The 24468-nt window shown below is 46.2% G+C and overlaps 1 protein-coding gene across 1 annotated transcript; it reads left to right on the forward strand.

Moving 5' to 3' along the window:
- The first annotated feature begins 1617 nt into the window (after positions 1–1617).
- Positions 1618–12125, forward strand: Pdcl3 (phosducin like 3). Its single transcript, XM_021165434.3, has 6 exons — positions 1618–1706; positions 4782–4911; positions 8470–8560; positions 8800–8943; positions 9301–9509; positions 9682–12125. Exons 1-6 carry the CDS (start codon positions 1701–1703, stop codon positions 9822–9824), a joined length of 723 nt encoding a protein of 240 aa, XP_021021093.1. The 5' UTR covers positions 1618–1700; the 3' UTR covers positions 9825–12125.
- Positions 12126–24468: the final 12343 nt, after the last annotated feature.

Genomic DNA, 24468 nt, shown 5'->3' on the forward strand with positions numbered 1-24468 from the left:
GAAACATCCCCAATAGCTCTTTTCACAGGAGAATAGTTCGAAGTCAGCCTGGCTTACATAGCAAAACCCAGTCTTTAAAAAAAATTAAGTTATCCCATGTTTTCCTTTAGTGAGCTTTCTTCTTTAAATTGTAGTGTATGCTGTAAAGTAGGAGTTCAGTTTTATCTGCCTCCAAATGACTATCCAGTGTTTCCTAGGTCCTTCATAGAAAGTCTGCATACCTTCCCCAGTCAACTAAGATTTATACACAGTGTCCTGCTGTGGCTGAGGCTTGTCTCAGAACTCACGATGTAATCTCCAATTAAAGGCTCAGTTGAACAGTTTGTTTCTCCTGTGTATTCAGTTAAAGACTTTATCCATGTTGTAGTCAATGTAACAAAACCAAAAGTCAAGACAATGAGTTAACAGGGGCTCCACGTTGTAAAAAGCAACTGGGAACATTACTTCCAATACACCAGGATACATCTTTCAGTGGATCCACTTGGAGCAAGGAAAGGGCAAACCACACCTGCTTTACTGCTGTGCGGTGGAGAGAAGCCTGTGACCAAAGTCCCTCAAGTTAAACTATCCCACAAACTGATTTTGGAAGTGAAAACTGGGAAAATTCACTCACAACACTAGGCAAATTAATAAACACTTCAAAAGGTCTGTCTGTAATCTGGTTGGAATGTGTTGGGTTAAATTAAATCCATGCTCCTTGTTTTTTCAGGGAATAGTATGATTTTTTTTTCTATATTAGTGATTATTCCCCAGAAATTATCAGTTCTGAGTCCTCAGCTGCAGGAATTTAAGTTGTCTGGAAATAACACCTTAGTGTAACTGTAGTTTTTGTTTGTTTTTATAGACAGAGGTTCACTCTCTAGCCCTGACTGGGTCTCCTGAGTATTGGAATTATAGATGTGAACTACCACACCTAGACACCTGCAGTTTTGAAAGCTCCTTGGTAATTCCAAAGTGTACCCATGGTGTGTGCTTGAGCAAAGGCAGCAAGGTAGTCCAGGGCTGCGGAAGGCCTTTTAACTCCCGTGCTCAGTTCCAGCTCCGAATGCTGTGGATCGCCCTGGAGCCTGTGCTTTTGCTCAGGGTCACACGAGTCTGGTATTAACCAGAGAAAATGATTCTCACTGTGGCCTTTTCCTTTTGTAAGGGTGAAGGGGCGTGGAGCCCAAGCGTTCCCCCCTCCACCGGTTTCTCAAATCTGATGCTGTAATCGCAGAGGTTAGACTATGCTCTAAACAAACCCAATGAGCTCAGTAAACAAACCCAATAAGCAATTCATCCCATTCAACAGAGAAGGTGTGTGACCTCCAGGTGACCGGGGTCACTTTTAATCCTAGAATCGGGTGGGTCACTGCCAGGCAATTCTGCTTCCGACAGGCTCCGATTGGCGGCCCGGGAAGTCGCAGAACCTGTGGTTACCTCGGGTCAGCCCCAATCAACCAGCCACTTTCCCTAACAAGGTAGCGCCTGGACATGGCCCGAGTGACGTCACCCTGTAGTCCCACCCACCGGAGGCACGGCCAACGCTCTCAGCACGGGTTCCTGAGGACCAGGCGCAGACTCCAGTCTTCACTTCCTCCTTGGCTCCGCCCTTCTCGTTCCTGGGGGCGGGGAGAAGACCGGAGGGGGCGGTGCCGCGCGTGCGCGGAGAGGAGCGGAGGGGCTGGGGCCGAGGGCTGGTTTGAGTGACTGAAGGCAAGATGCAGGTGAGTGTAGCGAGCTTGGGACCCCAAGTCTGCGGTCGTTTGGCTTGGTGGGCTCGCGCCAGACCCGGAGCCGGGTCTACATGGACTAGTTACAGAACTCGGCGGACTGCGGGGAGGCCCGGCGCAGGCGCACTGCGAGAGGGCGGGTGCGGTCCCTCCGGTCTCGTGGGCTGGGCACTCCTGCTCCGGTGCGTCCTGCCCCGCAAATCTCTGCCCTTTGGTGGGCACCGGACTCTGGGCTCGTTCTCCTCCAGGCCTGATGAAGGCCCCGACCCTCCTGCCATCTAGAGCTGACTCTAAATGGTCCGTTGGGAGTGCTGTCTGGTTTCCAGATCTGAACTCTAGGCCTCACGACTATTGTTAATTTCTAATATGAAGAAAGGTGGAACTCCTTAGCAATTTTTTTCCTGTTTTGAGCTGGAATTAGACAAAAGTCCAAAGAAAGTGTGTTAGAGAACGGCATCGGAATAGCCTTAGAAGAGCAAAAGTATGCGTCAGCCACTTTGTCGCCAGCCTTCTATGTGGCTGTGTTTAAGGATTCTGAAGAGTCTGGATGGAGGGTAGATGGACCATGTAGTAGTGGGCTCCGGCTTAAGAGACAGACCTTGGGGACTGGAGGGGGTGGCCGTCTACACATTCAGCAAGCCGGCCACACCTACACCTGGGAGGCAAGAACAGGCTCAAGTAAAGGGATATGCCTAGTATTTTGTGCTTAACATTAGCCGTCAGGAGTGACTCTGGAGCAGGCCAGGCATCTGCTATTCTCAGATTTATCCTTTAGACTCTAAAGCTTAGGGAAGTCTGTGGATCTAGCCTCAGTCTTCCTCTTCCCCAAGTCTACTGCAGGCTCTCAAGACAGACCAGATGGTCAGCATGTCACAGCGTTTTTGCTTTGGGGCCTTTTGCATTTTCAGGTCCCTCTGCCTGGAATGTAACTTCCTTTGGTCTCCACGTTCCTCTTGTTGGGGGAAGAGGAGTTCTCAGTATTCAGATAAACCTTCTTTAATTAGTGCGTAGCTGTGATCTGTTGTTTAGAGAGGCCCAGCTTCAAGCAGACACCTTTCATGGTTTATGTAGGGTTAGCCAGTCGTCTCCTGGTGTTTTTGGTTTTGTTTGTTTGTTTGTTTTTTCTGAAGCTGAAATGCGCAGGTTTCTGGTTAAGACGGTGTTTGCTGTATCGTTGGTGGTCACTTCTCAAGGAAGGCGAGCTGGTGGATGTTCACCCCTTTGAGAAAAAGGAAGGGATAAGCAGTCGACAGCAGCAGGAGCCAGGGTCTTAGGGTCACTACTGCCACCCGTCAAAAGCATCCAGGGGAGAAAGGGTTAATTGGGCTCACACTTCTATATCCTAGCCCATCACTGAAGTAAGTCAGGACAGGAGCTCAGCAGACCTGGAACCTGGAGGCAGGAGCTGATGCAGCAGCCCTGGAAGGGTGCTGCTTACTGGCTTGTTCCTTGTGGCTTGCTCAGCCTGTTTTCTTATAGACCCCAGGGCCACCAGCCCAGCGGTGGTCACTCTGACAATGACAAGCTCTCTCATCTATCACTAATTATAAGAAAAATGCCCTAGGGCTGGAGAGATGGTTAAGAGCACTGTCTGCTCTTCCAGAGGTCCTGTGTTCAATTCCCAGCAACCACATGGTGGCTCACAACCATCTGTAATGGGATCTGATGCCCTCTTCTGGTGTGTCTGAAGACAGCTACAGTGTACTCACATTCATAAAATAAATAAATAAGTCTTAAAAAAAAAAAAGAATCTTGTTCTTCAGATGATTGTAGCTCGGGACGAGTTCTCATAAGACTACCCAGGATCTGTATGTAGTTCAGTTTTAGCTCTGTTGTCTCAATTCAGAGGCAGTTTCTAATTTTGTTTTCTTATTCCCGTGTAACGTAATATTTCCTAAGTAAGCTTGTTAATCACACTTAATTAAAGTTAAAGCTTGCTGTTTTCTTTTTCTCTTTCACTTTTGCTGACTCCATTCCACCCTCATATAATTAAACGCCCTCTCTGGAGCATCCACCTCTGTGAACTCGGTCCCTATAACCCCGTGGACCAACAGCCTGTTGCTCAGTGCACACGACACAGCTTGTCTCCATAACAGTGTGCAGCTTGTGCCGGTGCCCATTTATAGCCTCCCTCTTCCTCTTGCCTGTGAGAATCACGTTCCTGTATCCGCCCGCCATGCCCTCTAGTGCTTCCTTCTTAGTTACTGCCCAGTTCAGTAATCTACCTGCTGAGTGTCTCTGTTAGGTTTCTATTGCTGTGGTAAAACACCATGACCCAAAGCAGCTTAAGGAGAAAGGGTTCTCATGTTATGGCTCTGGGGTCACAGTTCATCCTTGAGAAGGCAGGGCAGGCTCTCAAACAGGAGCCTGGGAGCAGGTATGAGGACCAGAGACCTTTGGAGGATTGTTGCTTACTGGCTTGTCCCTCCTGGCCTGCTCTGTTTGCCTTTTCATATATTTCAGGGCTACCTGACCAGGGTGGCACTGCTTGAGGTGGACTGGGCCCTTCCACATCTGTCAGTCAAGACGATGCCCCACAGGCTCATATACAGGCCAGCCTGATTAGCTATTTTCTCCCTTGAGGCTCCCTCTTCTCACATGACTCTAGTTCATGTCAGGTTGACAATAAAACAAACCAACAGAAGTAGCTACCTAAAAATCCATGCACAGAATCATGTCACCATGAGACCTCAGAAAAGCCAGGGGCGTCTCTGGCCTGGGAACTAGTAGACTTCAGACGTACCACAGCCCCACAGTCTATGGCCTTATGGTCAGATTCACTTTGGGCAATGTCATAGAAGTTTATTATAGTTTTAAATTAAATTTGTTTAAGGAATGAGCATACTAGACAAAAGTCAGATCAAAGCCTTACTTTTAGTATTGATGCCAATCTTCCTGTTATTTCCTGATTTTTACTCCAACACTGGCGCCTCAGGGAGACTACAACGGGGGGCCAGCCTCCCTCTTCCTCCTGCCCTCTTCGTCCCTGCTCTCCACCTTTCCCATTTGTCACTTTATGCCTTCTCTCCTGGCTCTGCCCTCACCACATCCTCATCTTTCCCCCTCCAGGACCCCAATGCAGACACCGAGTGGAATGACATCCTACGTAAAAAGGGCATCCTTCCCCCGAAGGAGAGCCTGAAGGAGCTGGAGGAGGAGGCGGCGGAGAAGGAGGAGCAGCTCCTCCAGCAGTCAGTGGGTGAGCTTGCTCCATCTTTTCCTTTGCCCTGTGTCTAGCAAACCACCAACTGCTGTAGTAGACAGATTTCCTTTGGACAAGAGCCGGGAGGCAGAGCTGGGGCACTGCATCAAGGCTGTGTGTGGCGCCTAGACGGGTGACTCGCAGAGCGGCAAATGAGCCACCTGCAGCCCTTAGTCCTTGTCTGTGTCACAGGAGCACATGACTCTGTTCTGAGCTTTACTTTCGCACGGTACCCTAGAAATGAACATTTTTAGCATTTGTGGTACTTTCTTAGGTAGTACTTTATTAATCCCTGTAGACTGGTTCAGAATATTGACATAGAATAGTTTCTTTGATTTGGGGAAGCAAGAGATGTGTGAGAAGCATCGTGTCCAAGGGAGGTTTTCTTAAGGTCTCTCCACCTGCCTCAGATCCCCCCAGTTTTGGCCTAGATGTGCTTGATCCCAGCTGAGTCAGAATGTCTGAGGCCAAGCATCTGATTGGTAGATGGATGCCTTCAGGGACTTCCCGGCGGAGAGATGCTGATGAGAGAGACCTTTGCCTTGTTCATATGAGAGTGCTTGTTTAGAGTAAGATGTTTTAAGATGTATCCAGCTTATATTAAATTGAGTGATTTGTGTGTGTTGGGTGTTGTTTTAGGTAATGGGGACTTAGTGGAACACAGGGCTGACATAAGTCTGTGTCTTTATGTTTCAGAGCAACAGACAAGCAGCAAGGCCGGGAAGTTAGGAAGGTTGGAGGGTGGGAGAGATGCTAGCAGTTGGGCAGAGGGGGCTCAGTAAGAAAGTGAGATCTGAGTAGACCTGAAGGAGGTGAGATAACTACTTCAGCAGGAGAGAGGTGGCTTGGGACCTTAGAGAGTTCATGAGGACTTGGTGTCTTGATGTCAGGGAAAGCGGTAGAGAGTTCACGGGGCCTCTAAGGACCAGCCCACTTGGATCCTGAGTCTTCTGGTGAAGAGCCTAGCTTTATTGCCATGATGGGAAGTTACTGGAGGCTGAAACAGAATGACCTGTCCTGGATTTTAGCAGCACCACCTTATTGAGCGTGGACATTGGTAGTGGTAGTGTGAAATCAAGCAGCAGAAAGACCAGTCTAAAATGTGTGCAGTAGTTCAGGCAAGCCACACCATTGGTTTGGACTGGCGTTGTGGTAGAGCTCACAACAGGTGCTCAGAGCATGTTTTGAAAGAGAGCCAACAGAATTGGCGATGATCCATGTGTCCTGTGAGAGAGAAAAGACAAGAAGACTGCCTGGCTTGGGCTGTGTAAGGGGCAGAGGTGCCATGGCAGGGTACAGAGGCTTGCAGGCAGGTCAGCAACTGTTTAGGACAGTGTAATGTGGAGATTTTTATATTATGTGTGTATATGTCTCTGTGGGTTTGTGTCTGTGAGCAGAATGTCTGTGGAGTTCAGAAGAGTGCATTGGACCCTCTTAGAGTTACAAGCAGCTGTGAGCAGCCTGTCATGATGCTAGGAATTGAACTTGGCTCCTTTGGAAGAGGATCGAGCACTGTGACCACTGAGCCTTCTCTCCAGCCCAGCTTAGCAATGTAGTCAGGGAATTGGGTTTGTCTTTATTGAGTTAGAAGAGTCACGGCTGGAGGCCTACATGTTGGGAGTTGTCAGCATATGCCTGGTATTGTGGGATTAGACAGATAAAGAAGAAAAGGAGACAAAGAACTGGGTCCTGTTTTTTTTTTTTTTTTTGGAGGGGGCGGGGGGGGGGTGAAGCCAGGGTCTCTCTATGTATCTCTGGCTGTCCTGGAACTCACTCTGTAGATCAGGATCAACTAAGTGTTGAAGGCATAGGACAGAGGACAGTCCTCAGAGTAAGCAATGGTGGCTTGCACGAGATGCTCTTCATTACCCAGTTAAGAGGATATTGCCTGACTTGATGCTAAGAAGCAAGAATATTTATCACAGTAAAAATAAGATGCAGATTTCTGTGCAGTTGGCTACATGGAAAGATTGTGCTGCCTGCCATATACAAGACAACACCACTGGGGACATTTGGGGCTGGCACAGTGATGGTGATTAGGAGCCCTGGCTGCTCTTGCAGCAGACCTGGTTTTAGTTCCTAGCTCTCATATGGTGGCTCATAACCATCTGTAACTCTAGTTCCAGGAACTCCAGCACCCTCTCCTGGCTTCCGAGGACTTCAGGCGTACATGTGGTACACATATGTATATGCATGTAGGCAAGACACATATGAATACAAATAAAACTTTGTTTGGAGACTGGATGTCACTGTATAGCCCTGGGAAGCCTAGAACTCACTATGGAGACCATCTGGCTAGCCTCAAATTTAGAATTCCAGCTGTGCCTGCCTCTGCAGCACTGGGATTAAAGGTGTGGGCACCACTCCTGGCAATAACTAAATCTTAAAAAGGAAAAGCAGACCAGGAATGAGGTGATGGTCACCTGTAGGAAGGAGATGCTTGCTTATGGAGGGCCTGCTGTCTTTCCCCACCTGCGATGGTGTGTGGTCCGAGAATGGCCCATGATAGCCATGTTTCTGGTTTTGAGTGAGTTTATTAAGTATACAGCAAACCAAAGTAAAAGAATAAATAGCAGATATATGCAAGTAGCAAACCCTTAACAAACTGTGCTCAGAGCATCCAGCAGAAATCAGCTGAAGAAGAGAGCTTCCCAGGTGGGTCAGAGTGTCTGCCCAGATAAGGCTTCCAAGTAAAGGGACAAATGTCAGAGATAGAGATGACATCATCAAATCAGGCACTCACAACATCTGTGGGGAACCTGCTGAAGAAGCTGAGGCAGTCAGCTGGGGTTCCCAGTTGAGCTTTCTTTGCATGGCTGACCTGGGTTCTCTTTCCTGCTGCAGGACTTTGGTATATAGGATACATCATCGGTTCTCAGCACGAGGTCGAATATCAGATATTTACATCATGATTCATGACAGTAGCAAAATTACATACAGTAGCAAAAATTCATGACAGTAGCAACAGAATAATCTTAGTGTTGGAGGTCACCACGTGAAGAACAACATTAAAGGGTCACAGCTTTAGGACGGCTGAGAACCACTGGATAAACAGTAGTAACACCCGTGAGGAATGAACAGCTCACCTGGCTGTTCTCACGGACATGGACTTAGGGGTACCAGCCTGACCCCTGCAAGGGGCCGTGAAGGACAGTGAAAGAGAAACATGCTTAGGTCTGAAATACGGTGAGAAATGACCGCACTTGTAGAGCCAGCCTCTCTGCAAGCTCAGATGGCACAGGGCAGTTTACCAATATAATGTAGTGTCACAAGACGTGCTCAGACACCCAGCCGGATATTGTGTCCCTGAAGACCAGACCAGGCAGCTCAGGCAAATGTAACTCGTTTCGTGAGCCTGGGAAACTTGTCATTTATATCCTTACAGAGTGATGTGTCAGTGAGGACGATGGTGGGTCCGTCCTTTTAAACAGTAGCATGCTTTCTGTCTCTGGAGGGCAGGGTCCTTTGGGAGTTGGTGCACATACGTAGGGAAGATGCTAAATGTGTTTGTTCATCTCTCCATTTTTATGCTGTGGTCAATGAAACTGAATCCAGTGAAAACATATGAGAACATGACTCTGGAAGAGCTGGAGGAGAACGAGGATGAGTTCAGTGAGGAGGATGAACGAGCTATCGAGATGTACCGGTGAGTGCCGACTGCCAACAGCCCGGGTTGTGTGCTGGCTTGGGTGCTGCTGGGCTAACATCGGGGAAGGACTTCAATTTAACAGTGATAGTAAAGATTTCAGCCAACTGCTCTTACACCTTTGCCATGAGGCAAATCAGTAAGCCGGATCTTCAGGGATTTTGTTCTGGAAGACACCAGTGCTGGCCCATGCAGACAAGCGTGCTTCTGTATTTAAATGCTTTCTTCCTTTCGTGTAGGCAGCAGAGGTTGGCTGAGTGGAAAGCAACTCAGCTGAAGAACAAATTTGGAGAAGTTTTAGAGATCTCAGGAAAGGACTATGTTCAAGAAGTTACGAAAGCCGGCGAGGGCCTGTGGGTGATCTTACACCTGTACAAACAAGGGTGAGCTGACGCTCATCTCCATGTGGTCTGTAAATGCTGCTTTGAATTTGTTCTCAGTCTGTGAGGCTTAACCTACACAAAAGGCTTCGGTTTATGTTTTGGTTGTGTTTTTATCTGCACTGTGGTCTGTGTTTTTGTAGCTGATTAGGCCAAACCTTAATGCTCAGTTTTCATCTTAAGACTTTTAAAATAATGTTTGTGAGTAATGTCTTTCTGCTAAAAGCATAGAACAAGGACTTAGATTTCTTTGACTTAAAAAAGAATTCTGCCAAGTGTTAGTAGAAGGACCACTGATGGGGCTCTGCCCGTCTGCTCACCTCCCTCACGGCCACTCTCTTTTCTCTTCCTGTGTTCCAGGATTCCCCTCTGTTCCTTGATAAACCATCACTTGAGTGGACTCGCCAGGAAGTTTCCCGATGTGAAATTTATCAAAGCCATTTCAACGACCTGCATACCCAACTACCCCGACAGGAATCTCCCCACGGTGTTCGTCTACCGGGAAGGGGATATCAAGGCACAGTTCATCGGTCCTCTGGTGTTCGGTGGCATGAACCTGACCATAGACGGTGAGGGCTCTGGAGGGCCTGAGGGTATTGTGAGAGATGGGCGGGGAACTCCCGCACAGGGATGTCAGCTTCTGGGACATGCATCGCGGTTTTGTTTTCATCTCTGCGCAGTCACCTGGAGCAGTGAGCTTCAGGGGGGACCTTACCTGATTTGCTTTTTCTTTGTCTCCAGAGTTGGAGTGGAAACTGTCTGAGTCAGGAGCAATCAAGACAAACCTGGAGGAGAACCCCAAGAAGCCCATCCAAGACCTGCTGCTGTCCTCAGTCCGGGGCCCTGTCCCCATGAGGAGGGACAGTGACTCTGAGGACGACTAAGATAGCAGTGATGTAACCTTTTGGACTTTCTTGATATGATGCATTGTCTGGATTTTTTTATAAGGAGGGAAAAGCAAAAATTTATCATTTTGGTTTTTAACCTTTTTATAATTATTTAAATTTTATACATTTCGGATATAATCATTGCTGAAATTTTTTAAGAAATTTATTGGAACTCTTTAATTAATCATGTTTCTTTAAGAGAAATTTAAGCAAGCTGTTATGTCACATATCTATGTTTTCCTATATGTATTTCAGCAAACCGTGAAACTGTTCAGTATTTTTTGACATCTAACTCTATAGAAAGGAATGTGGACTTAAAAAATATAATGCGAATAAATTAAGTTAAAATCTCTATAAAAAATAACAGTGCAAAAAATGAGAACTCAGCTTTCTAGTTAGACCGTTCGTTTGCCTTTTGTAAAGCTGGCAAAAGAAGTATCAGCTAAAAGGCATGGCTGACAATTCTGAGACAGATACTGATTTATCAGATTAGCTGACAGATTTCAGCTCACTGCCATGCTTGTTTGCCCAGTCTTCCAGGTAAACTAATGTTCTCTATGGCTGTTAAGACACCAGCTATTCTTTGTAGTGGCACATTGCCTTTAATCTCGGCACTGGGAGACAGGGGCAGGCAGGCCGTGTGAGATCAAGGCCAGTCTGGTTTGCATAGTTACAAGCTAGCCAGGGCTGCGTTACCAGGACCCTGTCTCCAAACCAAGCAGCTCTTCTTGGCTCTAAGGTCCTGTTAGAGTTGGTTTGGGGGAATAAGGTTGAAGCAGATATATATATATATATAAGCTCTACCCCAGTTGATTTATAAAAATATTTCAGGATATCCTGTAAAGTGACAATGAAAGCCGAAAATATCTATAATATTTTTGCTGTATAGCTGATTGGAATCTTAGAGGTAAGAGTCTAAGAATACAGGGTTTACTCAGATTATATTGTAAGATTTATTTATTTTTTTTTGTATTCCCAAAACCGACAGTGTGTGAGAATGCCTTGTTTTCTGTTACGTGAGGGCCCACAACCCTGCTAAAACATCGGCCTTTGGAGTGGTTTCCTTCAGAGGCGCTTGTGAAGTTTTAACAGCAAGGTTGGAACAGTCTTGCGGTTTTGTTGCTTGTGATGACTCCACATGGTGTGTAGGAGTGCTGCTGCCTTAGAATCTCTGCAGTGGCTCACAGCTGCAGAGGCTGATGCTGTGTTTGCCGTAGAGCAGTGGTTCTCAACCTGTGGGTCGTGACCCCGTGGAGGCCACATAGTAGATACTTACGTTACCATTCATAGTGATAGCCAAGTTACAGTTATGAAGTAGCAACAAGGAAAATTTATATGGTTGGGGGTCATCACAGGAGGAGGAGCAGTACTAAAGGGTCACAGCATTAGGAAGGTTGAGAATCACAGACTTAGCGTGCATTTTTATACTAAAGGAGAGGGGCAAGACCCGGATGCAGGCAGTGTGCAGTGTTGGGAGCTGCAGGCGCAGTTCTTCTGAGGAGCCTGTGTAGGATGTAATTCTAACAGTCACTGAACCACATTGATCTTAAGCGTGGACACCATCTCCATGCCAGGGCCTTGTTGGTGATACAGAGATGGCAAGATGGGAACACAGCAACAGCTCTGATGCCTGTAGCCTTGACCAGTGAGCCCCGCCTTCTCACAGTGCCCCGCCTCTGTCTGCACTTGCTCTAGAGGACCAGCAGCATCTTCATCAATTGGGATTGGGATCGGAGCCTGAGCTGCCCATGCCTATAGTTTAGTGAATTCGCAAGGTGCTCCCTGTGGTATTCAAACTACCCTCTGCTGCCTCACTGCATTTACTGGGACAAAGGTGGTAAGGCTTGGTACTTACCCTTTTTACTTACATATGTTTGTTTGCCTGGGTGAATGTGTACAAGTCACATGGGTACAGGAGCCATTGGCTCCTCAAACCAGTTACAGGTAACTGTAAACTGACTTGTGGATGCTGAGGACCAAACCCATGTCCTCTGTAAGAGCAGAGCCCTCTCGACCACTAAGGCATTGCCATAGCCCAGAACCTTGCTGCTTAAACATGGAGTTCATCTAACTGCACAGCAAGGGATGCAGACGGGGCTAGAAGACATTGTCCTTTCAGAAAGTACCAAAGCACTAGACAGTAGAGAAAGAGCATCCCAGCTGCAGTGACGGGTAGGTCTCCCAGTGGCTCTGCTGGAGCGAGCAACACGGTGAATCTGAGAGAAAGTGAGGAGGAAGACTGTGGTTCCCTAAAGAATCCCAAGTAGCTTAATGCCCGTTCCTAACCCCCAAGCCACTCCATTCTTAAAGGATGGCTTCCAAGGTACAGTGTGTGTGTGTGTGTTGGGGGGGTGGGGGTGGGGGGGTGGGTGGGGGAATGGAGGGGGTGTAGAGGTCAAAATCAATGACAAGCCAGGTTGACAGTGTGCCCTGTTTCACGATGTGATGGAAAGGTCACCTTGCCTCTAGTCTTTCTTCCAAAAACCTACAGTCAAGACATAACCACAGCAAACCCCAGCAAGGTAGCAGATGAACTTTTGAAACTGTAGATAGACGTTAAGAAGCTGGGTATCCTGTACAAAGCACTCGGTTAGCTTCCTAATTAAAACAAAATTGCACTGAAGGTTTATCTTTAATATGTGGCTCGGGAACCACATCACAAATGGAAAGTAACTTAGGTAGCAAAACAGTGCTCAGTTCTTGACTGACCTGCATCTGTGAGAACTTGTAACGCAAGGGTTCCCTATGTCTTAGTCTGGATCTGCCCAAAGGCAGGGCCTCAGCCAGCGTTTGGGTGCAGCGTTTGTCGTTTGTCGGGTGTCCCCAGGCTGCAGAAGAGAAAGCTGAGAAAGGAAGACAAGATGGGGTGGGAAAGAGTGAGGTACAGTGGCTGGATAGTACACACCCCCCCCCCAGTGTCTACCCACAGATGGGGGCCTGGGCTTACACACCCCAGTGTCCACCCACAGATGGGGACCTGGGCTTACACAACCCAGTGTCCACACACAGATGGGGACCTGGGCTTACACAACCCAGTGTCCACACACAGATGGGGGCCTAGGCATTGTCAGGGGTGGGCTCCCTCCCGTAGTGTGGGCCTCAAGTTGGACCAGTCAGTGACTGATCACTCCGACAAGTTCTGTGCCACCATTACCCCAGCACATCCTGCAGGCGGGACAGAGTGTAGGTTGAAGGGTTTTGTGGCTGGGTTGATGAGCCAGTCCTGCTGTTGGAAGCTTTGCCTGGTTATAGAAGATGGTGGGTTCAGGCTTCATATCCTCCTAGTCTCCACTGCACTAGGCTTCTACATTAACCCCCAAATGCCCCCCAATTCCAGTCATCTCTCCCAGTACTCTCCCTCTCTCCCTCCCACACCACCCCCACCTGATCCTTCCAGTTCCCATCCCCACCTGCCCCCAGTACACTTGTCAAATCTATTTCCTCTTCCCAGAGAGATCCATGGATCCCTGCTTGGGCCCTCCCTCTCTGGGTCTGTGGATTGTAGCATGGGTATCCTTTACTTTGCAGCCAACGTCCCCTTGTGAGGACATACCATGTTTGTCTTTCTGGGTCTGGGTTACCTTCCTCAGGATGATCTTTTCTAGTTCCATCCATTTGCCTGCAAATCTCATGATGTCATTGTTTTTAACAGCTGAGTAATACTCCATTGTGTAGGTGTGACACATTTTCTTTATCCATTCTTTGCTTGAGGGACATCTAGGTTGTTCACAGTTTGGGACTGTTATGAAGAAAACTGCTATGAACATTAGTTGAGCAAGTATCCTTGTGGTGGGAGCACAAAGTTGTACAGCCACTGTGGAAATCAATATGGCAGTTCCTCAGAAAACTGGGACTCGATCTTCCTCAAGACCCAGCTATATCACTCCTGGACATATACTCAAAGGATATTCCATCCTACCACAAGGGTCCAGTATTTTAAAATGTTCTTTGAGTGGCTTTGATGCCTCCCTTGCCAGTTAGGATGCTGGTGTTTTCTAGATCCTACCAGAAGGTGGCGCACGCTGACAACTTAATCACAATTGCTACTGCCCAGATGGCCCCTGCCTTAAAAATGAGAAGCCAGTGTGCTTTGTATGGATGCAATTGCATAGTCTGAGCCCAGGGAAACAAAGAGGTATTGGGTTATTTTATTTAACTTGACCACTCTAGCTTTTAAAGTTCAACTCTCCATATCTCTTTGCTCATCAAGCTTTAACTCGCTGAGGATGCCACCTTTCTAGGAAGATTGTTGGTGGTTAGAGTCCCCTGAGCACTTGTTAAAGGGAGTGCAATCTCCGAGGAGAAGAGCGAAACTTTTGACAAGTACCTTTCTGAGAGGGGATCTTGCAGCTGTAAAGATCCATCACCACAGCAAGGGGATGGTGCATCAAAGAGTGGGAGAAAACAGCAAACAGATCTCTTTTTTTTTTTTTTTTTTTTTTTAATATTTTTATTACATATTTTCCTCAATTACATTTCCAATACTATCCCAAAAGTCCCCCATAGCGCCCCCCACTTCCCTACCCACCCATTCCCATTCTTTTGGCCCTGGCATTCCCCTATATTGGGGCATATAAAGTTTGCAAGTCCAATGGGCCTCTCTTTCCATTGATGGTCGACTAGGCCATCTTTCGATACATATGCAGCTAGAGACAAGAGCTCCAGGGTTCTGGTTAGTACATCATGTTGTTCCAACAATAGGGTTGCAGATCCCTTTAGCTCCTTGGTTACTTTCTCTAGCTTCTCCATTGGGAGCCCTGTGATACATCCAATAGCTGACTGTGAACATCCACTCCTGTGTTTGCTAGGCCCCGGCATCGTCTCACAAGAGACAGCTATATTTGGGTCCTTTCAGCAAGATCTTACTAGTGTATGCAATGGTGTCAGCGTTTAGAAGCTGATTATGGGACGGATCCCTGGATACAGCAGTCTCTAAATGGTCCATCCTTTCATCACAGCTACGAACTTTGTCTCTGTAACTCCTTCCCTGGGTGTTTTGTTCCCAATTCTAAGAAGGTGCACAATGTCCACACTTTGGTCTTCATTCTTCTTGAGTTTCATGCGTTTATCAAATTGTATCTTATATCTTGGGTATCCTAAGTTTTGGGCTAATATCCACTTATCAATGAATACATATTGTGTGAGATCTTTTGTGATTGTGTTACTTCACTCAAGATGATGCCCTCCAGGTCCATCCATTTGGCTAGGAATTTCATAAATTCATTCTTTTTAATAGCTGAGTAGTACTCCATTGTGTAAATGTACCATAATTTCTGTATCCATTCCTCTGTTGAGGGACATCTGGGTTCTTTCCAGCTTCTGGCTATTATAAATAGGGCTGCTATGAACATAGTGGAGCATGTGTCCTTTTTACCGGTTGGGACATCTTCTGGATATATGCCCAGGAGAGGTATTGCTGGATCCTCCGGTAGTACTATGTCCAATTTTCTGAGGAACCGCCAGACTGATTTCCAGAGTGGTTGTACAAGCTTGCAATCCCACCAACAATGGAGGAGTGTTCCACTTTCTCCACATCCTCGCCAGCATCTGCTGTCACCTGAATTTTTGATCTTAGCCATTCTGACTGGTGTGAGGTGGAATCTCAGGGTTGTTTTGATTTGCATTTCCCTGATGATTAAGGATGTTGAACATTTTTTCAGGTGCTTCTCTGCCATTCGGTATTCCTCAGGTGAGAATTCTTTGTTCAGTTCTGAGCCCCATTTTTTAATGGGGTTATTTGACTTTCTGGAGTCCACCTTCTTGAGTTCTTTATATATATTGGATATTAGTCCCTTATCTGATTTAGGATAGGTGAAGATCCTTTCCCAATCTGTTGGTGGTTTTTTTGTCTTATTGATGGTGTCTTTAGCCTTGCAGAAGCTTTGTAGTTTCATGAGGTCCCACTTGTCAATTCTCGATCTTACAGCACAAGCCATTACTGTTCGATTCAGGAATTTTTCCCCTGTGCCCATATCTTCAAGGCTTTTCCCCACTTTCTCCTCTATAAGTTTCAGTGTCTCTGGTTTTATGTGAAGTTCCTTGATCCACTTAGACTTGACCTTAGTACAAGGAGATAGGAATGGATCGATTCGCATTCTTCTACATGTTAACAACCAGTTGTGCCAGCACCATTTGTTGAAAATGCTGTCTTTCTTCCACTGGATGTTTTTATCTCCCTTGTCGAAGATCAAGTGACCATAGGTGTGTGGATTCATTTCTGGGTCTTCAATTCTATTCCATTGGTCTATTTGTCTGTCACTATACCAGTACCATGCAGTTTTTATCACAATTGCTCTGTAGTAGAGCTTTAGGTCCGGCATGGTGATTCCACCAGAGGTTCTTTTATCCTTGAGGAGGGTTTTTGCTATCCTAGGTTTTTTGTTATTCCAGATGAATTTGCAGATTGCACTTTCTAATTCGTTGAAGAATTGATTTGGAATTTTGATGGGGATTGCATTGAATCTGTAGATTGCTTTTGGCAAGATAGCCATTTTTACAATGTTGATCCTGCCAATCCATGAGCATGGGAGATCTTTCCATCTTCTGAGATCTTCTATAATTTCTTTCTTCAGAGACTTGAAGTTTTTATTATACAGATCTTTCACTTCCTTGGTTAGAGTCACGCCAAGATATTTTATATTATTTGTGATTATTGAGAAGGGTGTTGTTTCCCTAATTTCTTTCTCAGCCTGTTTATTCTTTGTGTAGAGAAAGGCCATTGATTTGTTTGAGTTAATTTTATATCCAGCTACTTCACCGAAGCTGTTTATCAGGCTTAGGAGTTCTCTGGTGGAATTTTTAGGGTCACTTATATATACTATCATATCATCTGCAAAAAGTGATATTTTGACTTCATCTTTTCCAATTTGTATCCCTTTGATCTCCTTTTGTTGTCGAATTGCTCTGGCTAGGACTTCAAGTACAATGTTGAATAGGTATGGAGAAAGTGGACAGCCTTGTCTAGTCCCTGATTTTAGAGGGATTGCTTCAAGCTTCTGACCATTTACTTTGATGTTGGCTACTGGTTTGCTGTAGATTGCTTTTATCATGTTTAGGTATGGGCCTTGAATTCCTGATCTTTCCAAGACTTTTATCATGAATGGGTGTTGGATCTTGTCAAATGCTTTTTCCGCATCTAAGGAGATGACCATGTGGTTTTTGTCTTTGAGTTTGTTTATATACTGGATTACGTTGATGGATTTCCGTATATTGAACCATCCCTGCATCCCTGGGATGAAACCTACTTGGTCAGGATGGATGATTGTTTTGATGTGTTCTTGGATTCGGTTAGCAAGAACTTTATTGAGGATTTTTGCATCAATATTCATAAGGGATATTGGTCTGAAGTTTTCTATCTTTGTTGGGTCTTTTTGTGGTTTAGGTATCAGAGTAATTGTAGCTTCATAGAATGAGTTGGGTAGAGTACCTTCTGTTTCTATTTTGTGGAATAGTTTGTGAAGAACTGGGATTAGATCTTCTTTGAAGGTCTGATAGAACTCTGCACTAAACCCATCTGGTCCTGGGCTTTTTTTAGTTGGGAGACTATTAATGACTGCTTCTATTTCTTTGGGGGATATAGGGCTGTTTAGATCATTAACCTGATCTTGATTCAGCTTTGGTACCTGGTATCTGTCTAGGAACTTGTCCATTTCATCCAGGTTCTCCAGTTTTGTTGAGTATAGCCTTTGGTAGAAGGATCTGATGGTGTTTTGGATGTCTTCAGGATCTGTTGTTATGTCTCCTTTTTCATTTCTGATTTTGTTAATTAGGATGCTTTCCCTGTGCCCTCTAGTGAGTCTGGCTAAGGGTTTATCTATCTTGTTGATTTTCTCAAAGAACCAGCTCCTTGATTGGTTGATTCTTTGAATAGTTTTTCTTGTTTCCACTTGGTTGATTTCACCCCTGAGTTTGATTATTTCCTGCCGTCTACTCCTCTTGGGTGAATTTGCTTCCTTTTGTTCTAGTGCTTTTAGGTGTGTTGTCAAGCTGCTAATGTGTGCTCTCTCTAGTTTCCTTTTGGAGGCACTCTGAGCTATGAGTTTTCCTCTTAAAAATGCTTTCATTGCGTCCCATAAGTTTGGGTATGTTGTGGCTTCATTTTCATTGAACTCTAAAAAGTCCTTAATTTCTTTCTTTATTCCTTCCTTGACCAAGGTATCATTGAGAAGAGTGTTGTTCAGTTTCCACGTGAAGGTTGGCTTTCTATTATTTATTTTGTTATTGAAGATCAGCCTTAGTCCATGGTGATCTGATAGGATGCATGGGACAATTTCAATATTTTTATATCTGTTGAGGCCTGTTTTGTGACCAATTATGTGGTCAATTTTGGAGAAGGTACCATGAGGTGCTGAGAAGAAGGTATATCCTTTTGTTTTAGGATAGAATGTTCTGTAGATATCGGCCAGATCCATTTGATTCATAATTTCTGTTAGTTTCACTGTGTCCCTGTTTAGTTTCTGTTTCCATGATCTGTCCATTGGTGAAAGTGGTGTGTTGAAGTCTCCCACTATTATTGTATGAGGTGCAATGTGTGCTTTGAGCTTTACTAAAGTTTCTTTAATGAATGTGGCTGCCTTTGCATTTGGAGCATAGATATTCAGGATTGATAGTTCCTCTTGGAGGATTTTACCTTTGATGAGTATGAAGTGTCCCTCCCTGTCTTTTTTAATGACTTTGGGTTGGAAGTCAATCTTATCAGATATTAGAATGGCTACTCCAGCTTGTTTCTTCATGCCATTTGCTTGGAAAATTGTTTTCCAGCCTTTCATTCTGAGGTAGTGTCTATCCTTTTCTCTGAGATGAGTTTCCTGTAAGCAGCAAAATGTTGGGTCTTGTTTGTGTAGCCAGTTTGTTAGTCTATGTCTTTTTATCGGGGAGTTGAGTCCATTGATATTAAGAGATATTAAGGAAAAGTAATTGTTGTTTCCTGTTATTATTGTTGTTAAAGTTGGCATTTTGTTCTTGTGGCTGTCTTCTTTTAGGTTTGTTGAGGGATTACCTTCTTGTTGTTTCTAGGGCGTGGTTCCTGTCCTTGTATTGGTTTTTTTCTGTTATTATCCTTTGAAGGGCTGGATTCGTGGAGAGATAATGTGTGAATTTGGTTTTGTCGTGGAATACTTTGGTTTCTCCATCTATGTTAATTGAGAGTTTGGCTGGGTATAGTAGCCTGGGCTGGAATTTGTGTTCTTTTAGTGTCTGTATAACATCCGTCCAGGATCTTCTGGCTTTCATAGTCTCTGGTGAAAAGTCTGGTGTAATTCTGATAGGCTTGCCTTTATATGTTACTTGGCCTTTTTCTCTTACTGCTTTTAGTATTCTATCTTTATTTAGAGCATTTGTTGCTCTGATTATTATGTGTCGGGAGGTATTTCTTTTCTGGTCCAGTCTATTTGGAGTTCTGTAGGCTTCTTGTATGTTCATGGGCATCTCTTTCTTTAGATTTGGGAAGTTTTCTTCTATAATTTTGTTGAAGATGTTTGCTGGTCCTTTAAGTTGAAAATCTTCATTCTCATCCACTCCTATTATCCGTAGGTTTGGTCTTCTCATTATGTCCTGTATTTCTTGGATGTTTTGAGTTAGGATCTTTTTGCATTTTACATTTTCCTTGATTGTTGTGCCGATGTTCTCTATGGAGTCTTCTGCACCTGAGATTCTCTCTTCCATCTCTTGTATTCTGTTGCTGATGCTCGTATCTATGGTTCCAGATTTCTTTCCTAGGGTTTCTATCTCCAGTGTTGCCTCATTTTGGGTTTTCTTTATTGTGTCTACTTCCCTTTTTAGGTCTAGTATGGTTTTGTTCATTTCCATCATCTGTTTGGATGTGTTTTCCTGTTTTTCTGTAAGGACTTCTACCTGTTTGATTATGTTATCATGTTTTTCTTTAAGGATTTGTAACTCTTTAGCAGTGTTCTCCTGCAATTCTTTAAGGGATTTTTGTGCTTCCTCTTTATTGTCTTCTGCCTTTTTATCAGTGTTCTCCTGCATTTCTTTAAGTGTGTTATTAAAGTCCTTCTTGAAGTCCTCTATCATCATCAGGAGATATGCTTTTAAATCCGTGTCTAGCTTTTCCGGTGTGTTGGGGTGCCCTGGACTGGGCGAAGTGGGGGTGCTGGGTTCTGATGATGGTGAGTGGTCTTGGTTCCTGTTAGTAAGATTATTACGTTTACCTTTCGCCATCTGGTAATCTCTGGGGTTAGTTGTTATCGTTGTCACTATTTAAAGATTGGAGCAGAAGCTGTGTTCCACTCACCAGCAGTCTCTAAATCCTGCGGAGGGTGTCGTGGGTAGCTGACGGTACCCCGGTGCTGGTCCAGCCGGAAGAGGCCTGTGGTCCTACTCAGGCCGTTTTTCTGCTTCCCTAACTAATGCAGTCTCTGGTCCCGCGTGCAATTGGATTGGAGCAGAAGCTGTGTTCCACTCTCCAGAAGTCTTAAGATCCTGTGGTGGGTGTTGTGGGTAGCTGATGAGTGTCAGCTGACCCTGCGCCCCAGCTGCCCAGGTGCTTTTCTGACCGGAAGAGGGTTGTGGCCCTATGTAGGCCGGATTTCTCTCTCCCCAACCAGAGCAGTCTCAGGTCCCGCGTGATTGGACTGGAGCAGAAGCTGTGTTCCACTCACCAGCAGTCCCAAAATCCTGCGGCGGGGGGTCTTGGGTAGCTGGCGGGTGTCAGGCAACCCTGCGCTCCCGCTACCCTGGCACTGATCCGGCCGGGTGAGGCCTGTGGCCCTACTCAGGCCGGTTTCTGCTTCCCTAACTAATGCAGTCTCAGGTCCCGCGCAATTGGATTGGAGCAGAAGCTGTGTTCCACTCACTAGCAGTCCCAAAATCCTGCGGCGGGGGTCTTGGGTAGCTGGCGGGTGTCAGGCAACCCTGCGCTCCCGCTACCCCGGCGCTGATCCAGCCGGATGAGGCCTGTGGTCCTACTCAGGCCGGTTTCTGCTTCCCTAACTAATGCAGTCTCAGGTCCCGCGCAATTGGATTGGAGCAGAAGCTGTGCTCCACTCACCAGAAGTCTTAAGATCCTGTGGCGGGTGTTGTGGGTAGCTGGCGAGTGTCAGCAGACCCTGCGCCCCAGCTGCCCTGGTGCTTTTCTGACCGGAAGAGGGTTGTGGCCCTATGTAGGCCGGATTTCTCTCTCCCCAACCAGAGCAGTCTCAGGTCCCGCGTGATTGGACTGGAGCAGAAGCTGTGTTCCACTCACCAGCAGTCCCAAAATCCTGCGGCGGGGGTCGTGGGTAGCTGGCGGGTGTCAGGCAACCCTGCGCTCCCGCTACCCCGGCGCTGATCCAGCCGGATGAGGCCTGTGGTCCTACTCAGGCCGGTTTCTGCTTCCCTAACTAATGCAGTCTCAGGTCCCGCGCAATTGGATTGGAGCAGAAGCTGTGTTCCACTCACCAACAGTCCCAAAATCCTGCGGCGGGGGTCGTGGGTAGCTGGCGGGTGTCAGGCAACCCTGCGCTCCGCTACCCCGGCGCTGATCCGGCCGGATGAGGCCTGTGGCCCTACTCAGGCCGGTTTCTGCTTCCCTAACTAATGCAGTCTCAGGTCCCGCGCAATTGGATTGGAGCAGAAGCTGTGTTCCACTCACCAGCAGTCCCAAAATCCTGCGGCGGGGGTCGTGGGTAGCTGGCGGGTGTCAGGCAACCCTGCGCTCCCGCTACCCTGGCGCTGATCCGGCCGGGTGAGGCCTGTGGCCCTACTCAGGCCGGTTTCTGCTTCCCTAACTAATCCAAACAGATCTCTTGATAGCTAAAGCAGACTGATTAGAGCCATGCAACAAATATTACATTGTAGCCCGAGGCAAAAAGTAATCACACAGTATCTGTTATCCAAATATGCGTGTGGAGGGAAAAGTTGACTCACAGAAATGAATGTGTAGTCCTCTCAGCGCAACTTTGTGGTCCTGGGGGAATTTAAGGCGTCTACAGGATGAGTAATTCTACTCACTGCGCATGTGCTATGGAGAGTACCTCCTCAGGGTCAGCAGGCCCATCAACCAGCCTCATCCCCTCCCCCTCCCCCCATCCCCCGTCCCTTTACTCTCAGCCCAGCCCAGGTTTTCTGTTTCTGATTCGATGCTCCAGTCCTCTTGGGAATCTTTATGGACTAACTCCCAAACCCAAGCCTGTTCAGCTGCAGTGGCTTTGCTGCAGCAAGAGACACTCTAGGTTTCAAAGGAAATGCTACAATGTTCCATGTTTTCAGTCCAGCTCTGGGCGCCACAGTTTCAACAGACCTGCGCTACTTTGGATGACATCACATCTTTCCAAAGCAAGCTCCTTGGCATTTTCTGTGATAAGCACCATAGACCAGAATTCCCGAAAATAAGCTGCTGATTAAAATCACAGTGATGTGAAGAGGTTGGAATATTATAGGTCCACAGGCTAATTCGGTTATTTTGGGCTAGCTTTAGCCCCCTTATTTAGAGCCAGTCCTTACCCACATCTCTGTGTTGAAACTAACATCCTGACTAATAGATACAAACTCTTGCAATCTATTACCTTAGTAGACTACAGTAGACCTTAGGCTTGTAGAAAAGGGTGCCCATCTCACCCACCGTACCTGCCCTTCTGATGTACTCACCAATGTGTTTTAAACTTGCCTTGGTTTATGACATTCTATGTCCTGTACAATCTGTAAAACTTCATGAAACTGACCCCGTACTGGAACATGGAATTGGGGGTAGCCTAAATCTGTGTTCCCAGGCTGTGATCACTCAAAGTGGCTCCAGGATAAACTATCTCTTACTCCTGTTGAGGTGAGAGCTATAGTTTCTGTGTTGATGAGGTACAGCTGGGAGCTGTGTGGAACAGGATGTGAGATGGCAGCTGTACCCACCTCTCAGTTGGAGGCACTGTACGGCATCCAGGCAATTCTATGCTATTGAAGGACCCCCAAGGGAGACCCTCACTCAAATCTCAGGGATCTCGAGCCCAGAAAGCTACAACAGTCAAACTTGCTGCAAACACACGAGGCTTTAATGGCACACAAGCCAGCATGCTGGGGCCGAGACTCATACGCCATGCAGGGGTAAAGGAGTTCGACCCTGACCCTATTTTCCAGCAGGCTTATAAAGGCAAAAACCACAACCTAGGGGGAGGATCAGAGAGGAAATAAGGGAAGTCTAGGGGCAGATATTTACTTCAAGGCACCTGGGACATTGAAACATTTTGTGGTTGTTTTTCCCAAAAGTTCAGGGGAATTAGGCCATCTGGCCGGGGGCCGGGGCCCATGTTCTCAGGGCAGTCAGTATATATATATTTTTTAATTCTTCACTATCAATAAGGAACAGAACAAGTCGGGTGTGATGGCACAGCCTTTAATCCTAGCACTCGTGGGGCAGAGGCAGGCGGATTTCTGAGGTTGAGGCCAGCCTGGTCTACAAAGTGAGTTCCAGGACAGCCAGGACTATGCAGAGAAACCCTGTCTTGGAAACCCCCCCCCAAAAAAAACAAAAACAAAACAACAACAACAAAAAGGAACAGAACAAGTACACTCTTTTCTTTCAATTTTCATATATATGAATAATATATATATTAAATATTAGGTATTTTATATATATTAAGTAGCTAAAAATGCTTGAACATAAAATCTTATTAAGTTGTTTGGCTCTTATAACTACTTAATAAAAGGAACTGTTGCTAGCACTTACTTTGTCCAGTGCAAGATAGTGAACTTAGGGCTCTGTGCACACTAGAACAATCCTTTTCGATGAACTTTGTCCCAGCCCAAGAAACTGGCCAGTATTTCTTTTAGCTTAATTGCACACTAGCCAAACCTAGTGGGCCACGAGCCAACCTGCTGGGGACTTAGCACCTTCTGAAGCAGTGCTTTGCTTTTCTGGTTTATGAGTGAATCTGATGCTCAGCTGGTTGGCTCAGATTCTTCCCTGAGAATTGATTACCTCTGGGTCCAGGGAGGATATTGTTGAACATGTCAGGCAGGGACCTGGGGGAACTCTAAAGGCACCCACCTTCCTGACATAATGATCCCTTCCTCTCTCTGCTGTCTGTCACATCAACAAAGCTTGTGGGCCTCTTGTAGTACCAGTGGAGGTAGCATGACCTTCCTGGGCCTCAGTTTCCATATCTGTACAGAGGACCCATTCCACGCCCATGCTGTGGAAATTAAGTGAAGATATGCAGGCCGCCTGGTGTCTATGGTCTTCCTGTTATAACCGGCAGCGACAGCCTTTTTTATTGTATTTTATTTTGAGGCTTTAGTGCAGGAAAGCTTTGCACGTGGGATTAGCTTCTTGGTCTACACCCTGTGATTCTCAGTGGGGCCTCATATGACCTGGAAACTCGTAAGTCCACCAGTAAAGCTTGAGTCTCACTTGAGAAGCATCACACCATTTCCCCTTTGCTTTATGTGGCTACCCTTACACAGTATTTCTTGTATTTGTTCCCATGTTCTTCTTTTTGTTCTTAGTATGTTAAGAAACACTCATCTCTCTCGGTCTTTTATTTTTCCATTCTGTGGTCTGAGCTGGAAGAGGCCTTTCCACAAAAAGCATGAAGCCCTTAAGTTGTCACATGAGACTCTATCACTTCCAGGACAGATCCCCAAGAGATAGAATTGCTATCTTACTGGTTTCCCTCACTGAGATTTCATGAAGGCCACTGTGGGGTCAAGGTCTTGG

Source organism: Mus caroli, unplaced genomic scaffold (genome assembly GCF_978045245.1).
Source record: "Mus caroli unplaced genomic scaffold, Mus_caroli_1 scaffold_1, whole genome shotgun sequence".
NCBI classification, from domain to species: domain Eukaryota; kingdom Metazoa; phylum Chordata; class Mammalia; order Rodentia; family Muridae; genus Mus; species Mus caroli.

What these genes read in the sequence shown, in the direction of transcription:
- Pdcl3 (XM_021165434.3), top strand. An exon ending in GCTCCTCCAGCAGTCAGTGG is followed by an intron (nt 4,912 to 8,469) that starts GTGAGCTTGCTC and finishes AACTGAATCCAG; the next exon opens with TGAAAACATATGAGAACATG. An exon ending in TTACACCTGTACAAACAAGG is followed by an intron (nt 8,944 to 9,300) that starts GTGAGCTGACGC and finishes CCTGTGTTCCAG; the next exon opens with GATTCCCCTCTGTTCCTTGA.